At 33.6% G+C, this 8,110-nt stretch overlaps 1 protein-coding gene across 1 annotated transcript; it reads left to right on the forward strand.

Annotated features, from left to right (window-relative positions):
• Positions 1 to 4,155: 4,155 nt before the first annotated feature.
• On the forward strand, positions 4,156 to 5,106 carry LOC141520215 (olfactory receptor 4F15-like). Its single transcript, XM_074232013.1, has one exon. The coding sequence runs from the start codon at positions 4,168 to 4,170 to the stop codon at positions 5,104 to 5,106; it is 939 nt and encodes a 312-aa protein (XP_074088114.1). The 5' UTR covers positions 4,156 to 4,167.
• The last annotated feature ends 3,004 nt before the right edge of the window (positions 5,107 to 8,110 follow it).

The following is an 8,110-nucleotide window of genomic DNA, read 5'->3' on the forward strand; positions in this document are numbered from 1 at the left end:
GAGAATGATTAAGTGATGGTAGAAGGTTTTGTGACTCTTATAATAGAATTTTTCATCTAAGCTACAAGGCAGTTAAGTAAAATAACTATAAAATAGTATTATGTCTCATTTATTGTTCAGTTTAATTTAAAATATAAACTTTTGGATGTAGAAATACAATCTTATCTAAAATGATATACAAGAAGGAGTGATTGTTACCAGGAAACTTGTGACAATAGAAAATAAGAGACTCAAGAGAGATAATCCACACTTTAGGAGTAACTGAGAAATACTTATTTGAAAGGAGGATATGATTAAGATAAATATACACTAGAAAACTCCTTATTCTAGATAAGTCTAAAATAGAAAGAGGAATATGTCAAACTCAACTTTCTATACACTTTTCTGAAATATTTTACCATAATTATCAAATTTGCAGATGACACAAAATTAGGAGTGATAGTTATCCCATGAAAATTTATTTATTAAATTTCCAAAGATCTCCATTAACTCAAATTATTATCCAAATAGAATAATGTGTTATTAAGTAGGAATGTATAATAAATCATATATTTGGAGTCAAAATTTGACTGCGAAATTTCAAACTGGAGGAAGTAGGGAAAATTTTGATTGCACAGAAAATCTTGTGAAAAAAGATCACAAAATTTTTAGCAAATGGTTAGCTCAATATGAATTAATTAGGTAACATGACTACTATAAAAATCTAGTCATTTTAATTGGGATCATCATGGATAAGGATGGCGATGATCCTTTTACTCAATACATTTACATCTGAAATAAAATGTCCATTTCTTGAGTGTCATTTTCTAGCATGGGTTTTGATAAACTAGAGATCACCCAATATAAGGCTTTCTAGATGGTAAGGGGATTTAAAATGAAGTGTTTGAAGGCCAGTTGAAGGGAAATATAAATTAAAGATTGAAGGAGGAAAAGATTTGATAGAATTTTTAAAGTATTTATAAAGCTATTTCATATATAGAAACTTAGTCTCAGATGTCAGAACTATGCGAAGTGCGTTAAATTGTATGAAAGTCAGAGTTTTACCAGTGGTCTAAAAGAGTTGCCCCAAAGTGAAATGTGATGTCCTAGATGATAATGTAGTATCCATCCATGGAATTACTCAATTGGTGTCTGCTTGAAAATTTGAGAATATATTGAAAAAATAATCCTGTGTTGGTATGGGTTAAATTTGGAGACTGCTGAAGTTCCGTTCATACTTGACATTATGTCATATTGCATTTACTGCTAAAGTTTCCAGCTCCTTATTAGCACAGTCAGACCTGGTACAAGCGGGGTGATTTTAGGTAGAAAATTTTGCATAGAATAAATGGGGGGTTGATATCTTATTATAGTTGGTGAGCATTGGGTTGAGGTTAATGGGTTTATTCAGATCATTGTCTTGGGCAAGGTCAATACCCTACCAGCATTCTATTGTGATACTGAATCCTTTCAGATGATCATTCTGTATTGCTAACTTATATGAAGCTTTAGGGATACCTCATTATATAGCATCAGTCATAGTACAGTCAGCCATGATGAATAAAAATATTTCCTTTGGCAAAACTTTCAGTTTTCATAGAGTCCTATATCTTCTCTGTATTTCATTTTTTAATTAATAATTTTAAAAGAAAAGAAATAATGATTTAAATGCCTACTGCTTTCCAGGCACTCTGAGAAACATTGTATAAATATTATCTCCTTTTGTCATTAAAATTGTTCTCTTTTTTATTCTAGCAAAGTTTTTTCCTCATATTTTCTTTATTAGCTTCCACTTATTTCCTCAATTTTTCCATTTCACCTTTCTACATCCTTACTTTTTTTCCCTCTCTTTTTCCTTATTTTTTTTACTGATTAAGTGACTGTCCAAGGTCACACAGCTATTAAGTATCAAGTATCTGAAGTTGAATTTGAACTCTGGTCCTCCTGACTCCAGGGCTGGTACTCTATCTACTGCACCAACTAACTTCCTCTACTTATTTCCTTTATATCAATTGCTGTGAAAATATTAAACATTACTATTTATTTAACATTTATTGAAAGCAAATCAAAGTATTAAGGGTTGGGATGAATGGAAGAATGAAGGCGGCATGACTTTGACCACAATGAAATTACTACATTCAGGAAAGCAGAATATATATGATGATAAATATTGGCTAGCATGCTTGTTTCAACAAATCAGTGGTGCAGACATTAAATATGGGAACTGAGAGGAGAGACAATTCACTAAGATCTGGACTCATCAGGGAAGTCTTCACAGAAGAACTAGAGCTAGTCTTTGAGAGATAGGATTTAGATAGGAAGAGAAGAGGGGAGAGAAGGTATAGGCAAGGAGGATGGTTTGCATAACTGTATTGAAGTAAGTCTGGGAAACAGTGATTAAAAAAATTTCTGAAATGAGTGGTTCATGAAAGGACTAATAGGAGAAAAGGTCATAGGTTAAGAAAATTCATTAATACTTTATCATTTATCACAAACATTTCCTAGTTGTTAAAAATAGTGAGTTTTGAGTAAAACAAAACATCATTTTCAAAATTTCATTCACTGAAATCTCAGAACAGACTTGGGTACACATCAGAACTATGTAATTTATTAAACATTCCTTATGATTTTGGGGACAGTGATGCTTTTAGATTAGATTTTCAGGGTATTTACGCATTAGAAATCAGAAAAATACTATAACCGGGGCATTTATATAATTTTATTCATTACCTAGTCTTAAGAAAGTGATGAAAAGTATGTGAATAATAAGGATTAAACTTTAGATGATGTCCTGCATACATTTTGGAAAGTTCATTATTAAATATATCCTGGCAACAAACAAGAATTAGAGAGTGTAGATAATAACTGCCATACGGGATATTTTGAAGCTTGAATTATATCCAAGGAACCCTGTTTTCAGCTTGGCACTCTGTGTCATATCTTGGAAAAGTGCAAACATTATGGATTACAGTTGGGGTTTGTGTGATAAAGGGATAATATGGTCAATTGATTTGGACATATTTCATAGGTTATGGTTCTAGCAGGTTGTTGTAAAAGGTTAGAAAAGTTTCTAAGGTAATGTGTTTACCTTGTGGTAAACTTCTTATAAGTTTAGAGTTGTTTTGATAGTTTGTTCAATCATTTTCATGTTATAGAAGTTACATCTTATGTATTGTTTCCAAGTTTGCAGGTGTTTATCTCAGAAGGATTCGGCAGCATTTATACTGTATTCTTGGGCATGCCTTTGCCTGATTTGTGGGTGTAGCATTAAACACTCAAAATTCTTGAAGATGCATGTCTGGCCCTGTTTCCTGTTGCATGCTTGAAATCAGTACCTTTTTCATGGTTATGCCTTTATGGCATGACCACACTATTACTTCCACAAAAGAATTCTGTGTTAATTGTGTTAATTCCTTTGATGATACAACTCAGATTTACTCCCAAATGGAACACCTACCTCATGTTGTTCCATCTAGTTAGTATTAGGTATTAAACTAGAGAGCATGATTAAGTGGTCAAAATGAAGTACTCAGAATGGAGGTTCAGTAGATAGAATAGGGTGTGTAGTAGTTAGAGCACTATGTCAATAGTCAGGAAGATTAAAGTTCAAATCTGGCCTTAGACACTTACAAATGGTGTGACCCTGGGCAAGTCATTTAATCACTAATTATCTCACTTAGATCTCTGTAAAATGGGGATAAACAGGAGAAGAAAATGTCAAACTATTCTAGCATCTTTGCCCAAAAAATCTGAATAAGTCTATGGGTTCAGGCAGCATTTGATACAATTTGAATAATTGAACTATAGCAAAAGGAAGGAAAGCAGCTTTGAGTCATTAGGGCAAAGAACTCTTTCAGATGGTGGTAGGATACAAGCTCATAAGACTTTGGGTTAAATAAATTCAAGAGACAGTCACTTCTGAGATCTCAAATGCTGTATCATTGTGGAAATTTATTTAGGATGTATTAACTTCTAAATACAGAATTCAATGAATCCACTTTTTTTTTCCTCTCCAGGATATGTAAAATACAAGTTTTCCAAGTTATTAATTAGAAAAAGATATTTCAAACACCCTGAACCATCAGGAAAACATTTTTTGAACATTGGAATTTGAAAACAAGACAATTTTATTGTAACAGGTCTGATTCTCTCATTTTATTCTCTTCAGATAACATCATATTCAGGTCAATGAATGAAATGAATCGTTCCATTGTATATGAATTTGTCTTCCTGGGGATCTCTAATTCTTGGGCCATGCAGCTCTTCCTCCTGGTATTCTCCTTCATATTCTATGTGGCCATTGTGCTGGGAAACATCTTCATTATGCTGACAGTAATCTCTGAAACCCGCTTACATTCTCCCATGTACTTCCTCTTGGCTAATCTCTCCCTCATAGACCTGTGCCTCTCTTCTGTTGCTGTTCCTAAGATGATTTATGATCTTTTTTATGAGCATAAAGTCATATCTTTCCTGGGTTGCTATATTCAGATATTCTTCATTCATATCTTTGGAGGAACTGAGATGGTGCTGCTTATTTCCATGGCCTTTGACCGATATGCAGCTATATGCAAGCCTCTTCACTACCTGAACATCATGAATCCAAGAATGTGTATTTTTCTCCTGGTGTCTTCTTGGGTCATTGGCCTCATACATTCAGTGACCCAGTTGGTTTTTGTGATAAACTTGCCTTTCTGTGGCCCTAATGAAATTGATAGTTTTTATTGTGATCTTCCTCGACTTATCAGATTGGCCTGTGCAGATACCTATAAGCTACAGTTCATGGTCACTGCTAATAGTGGTTTTATTTCGATGGGCACATTATTCCTTTTGATTATCTCCTATATATATATTTTGATCACTGTTCAGAAACACTCTTCTAGTGGTTTGTCCAAGGCTCTATCTACTTTGTCAGCTCATATCACTGTGGTGGCCTTATTTTTTGGTCCATGTATTTTTGTCTATGTGTGGCCATTTCCCACAGTGCCATTGGATAAATTTCTTTTTATTCTTGATTTTGTTATCACTCCTCTATTAAATCCTTCTATTTATACATTCAGGAACAAGGAGATGAAAATTGCCATGAAGAGGTTTATTAGTCAACTAGGAAGTTTCAGGAAAATTTTGTAAAAAACTGTACGAGTAGCAGATATTTTTAATGTTTTAACTGAATACCATGTAACATGTGATTGACATTATCCCACTCTGGAATTTAAGATGATTGCATACTCCAATTTAATGTTATTCATATTGAATGAAAGCTACTTCCATAGGAACTTGCTAGTTCCTACTTCATCTGCTGAAAAAAATGCCTCAAAATAAAGTTGATCTACTTTGGTTAGAAAATGCTGTTTAATTTACGATTTTAAGATATATGTTTTCATGATTTATTAATTTAGATTGTAATCTGTAAAAAAGCAATTTGCTTTTTGTTTTTACTGATACATTTATATATAAATTCATAGATTGACTCTCCTAATTAATTCATAGTACTGACTTAGGAAATTATTTTGTTTTCTGGAGTTGGATTATCTTGTCAATCACAAGAGATTCAATGGTACCATCTATTATTATCTGAAAGTTCTATGAGAAGTAACTCTGTAAGCTTCATTAGAACTCACTAACCTAAATCTTTTCATAATCTTAGATGAGTGGGATAGTGGGCAGAGAGCTGACCTCCTCATCAAGGAGTTAGTTGAAGTCGTTTCTTAGACACATGAATTGTTTATGTGAATCAAAATTTGTCACTTGTTAAAACCTTCTAAGGTTATTAATAGAATAATTGTTAGTCTCAAATGTTATTGGAATTTGCCAGTTTGTGTTGTTGGAGGAGAGTTTAAGACCTTTGTATATCAAAATCATTGCATAAAATAAAACTCCCAGATAAGGGATAAACTCAAGATATTTTTCTGGCTAGTACTTCCTGCTTTATCTCTACAGTTGTTTCCAAGTTGGTGATTTTATGATTTTATTGTTTAATTTTGCTCTATAACCATTGATGTTAATCCTTTTTTTTTCAAGGCAATGGGTCTAAATGACTTGCCAAGGTCACATAGCCAAGTAATTTTTTGGTGCCTGATGTTGGATTTGAACTCAGATCCTCCTGCCTCCAGGGTTGGTGCTTTATCCACTGCACCATCTAACTGCCCCATCATTCTTTGTTTTTGATGAGTTCCAATGACATCATGCACTAATGACTTGAGTTACCTATGAATTGGCTTTAAGTGAGGCAGAGTTTCAGCCTCACTCTCTCTTCCAGATATATAAAATTCCAGTGGCAGGAAAAAATATTTACAAACCACTAAATAAACCTGAATGGAATAGATGACCTTAGCATTTTTGAAGTCCATCTAACTTCTAAGAACTCTGCTACATCTGCTCCAGGTACCTTTATGATTCTTGGAACAAATTGCATCATTCATTGCAAAGAGGGTAAGCCTTTAAATGTTTGAGTAGACATCATCCTAAGTTCTACAATTATTTTCTTTTTTTTTCCAATTAATTTATTTTTTCCAATTACTTTAAATTTTTTCCAATTATATGCAAAGATAATTTTTCAAAATTCATCCTTCAGCAAGTCTTTGTTTCCACATTTTTCCATTACACTCCCTTCCATCCCCACTCCCCATGGCAGTGAATTACAGGTTGGATATTTTCAAACATGTTCAATATATATCTATATTATTAGTATTGTGAAAGAGGAATCAGAGGGGAAACTAGGTAGCACATTGGATAGAACATTGTCTCTGCAGTCAGGATGGCCTGAATTCACATCTAGCCTCAGACACTTAAAAATTACCTAGCTGTGTGACCTTGAGCCAGTAACTTTACCCTCTAGCCTTGTCAAAAAAAAAAAAAAGAGGAATCAGAATTAAGGGGAAAAAATATGAGAAGGAAATAAAAAATAAAAGAATATTTAATAAGTGAATATAATGTTTTTTCCTCTGTATTTAAACTCCCTCACTTTTTCTCTGAATTTAGAAGACATTTTCAATGACATGTGTCTCAAAGTTTCCCTGTTCTCCAACCTGCTGAGACAAGCTACATCCATCATAGTTGAACATGTCACATCATTGCTATTGAGGGCTACAATGTTCTCCTTGTTCTGCTCTTTTCACTCAGTTTCAGTTCTTCCAAGGTTTTCCAGGTATTTCTAAAGTCTGGCTGCTCATGATTTTCTTTTTATTTTAGAAAGATATTATTTTTGAGTTTTACAATTCGCCTCCTAATCTTGCTTCTCTTCCCCCCACCCCCCACAGAAGGCAGACCGTTAGACTTTACATTGTTTTCATGGTATACATTGATCTCAGTTGAATGTGATGAGAGAGAGATCATATCCTTAAAGAAGAAAAATAAAGTATAAGAGATAGCAAAATTTCATAATAATATAATGATTTTTTTTTGTCTAAATTAAAGGTAATAGTTTTTGGTCTTTGTTCAAACTCCACAATTCTTTCTTGAATAAAGATGGTATTCTCCATCACAGGTAGACCAAAATTGTCCCTGATTGATGCACTGATGGAATGATCTAGTCCATCAGATTTGATCATCACCCACATGTCGCTGTTATGGTGTACAATGTCTTTCTGGTTTTGCTCATCTCACTCAGCATCAGTTCAGGCAAATCCTTCCAGGTTTCCCTAAATTCCCATCCCTCCTGGTTTCTAACAGACCAATAGTGTTCCATGACCTACATATAAAACAATTTCTTAAGCCATTCTGCAATTGAAGGACATTTACTTAATTTCCAATTCTTTGCCACCATAAACAGAACTGCTATAATATTTTTGTACAACTGACATTTTTTACACTTTTTCATGTTCTCTTCATGGTATAGACTCAGTAGTATTATTGCTGGATCAAAGAGTATGCACATTTCTGTTGCTCTTTGGACATAATTCCAAATTGCTCTCTAGAAAGCTTGGATGAGTTCATAGCTCCAGTAAAAATGTATTACTGTCGCACATTTCCCACATCCCTTCCAACACTGACCATTGTCATTTCTGGTCATATAGGCCAGTCTGCATTTATCAAATAATTAATGGTTTAGGGCAATTTTTCATATGACTATTGGTTGCTTTGATTTCCTCACCTGTAAATTGACATTCTATCAGCATTTGTCAATTGGGGAATG

The sequence above is a fragment of the Macrotis lagotis genome, chromosome 4 (genome assembly GCF_037893015.1).
Source record: "Macrotis lagotis isolate mMagLag1 chromosome 4, bilby.v1.9.chrom.fasta, whole genome shotgun sequence".
Lineage (NCBI taxonomy): Eukaryota > Metazoa > Chordata > Mammalia > Peramelemorphia > Peramelidae > Macrotis > Macrotis lagotis.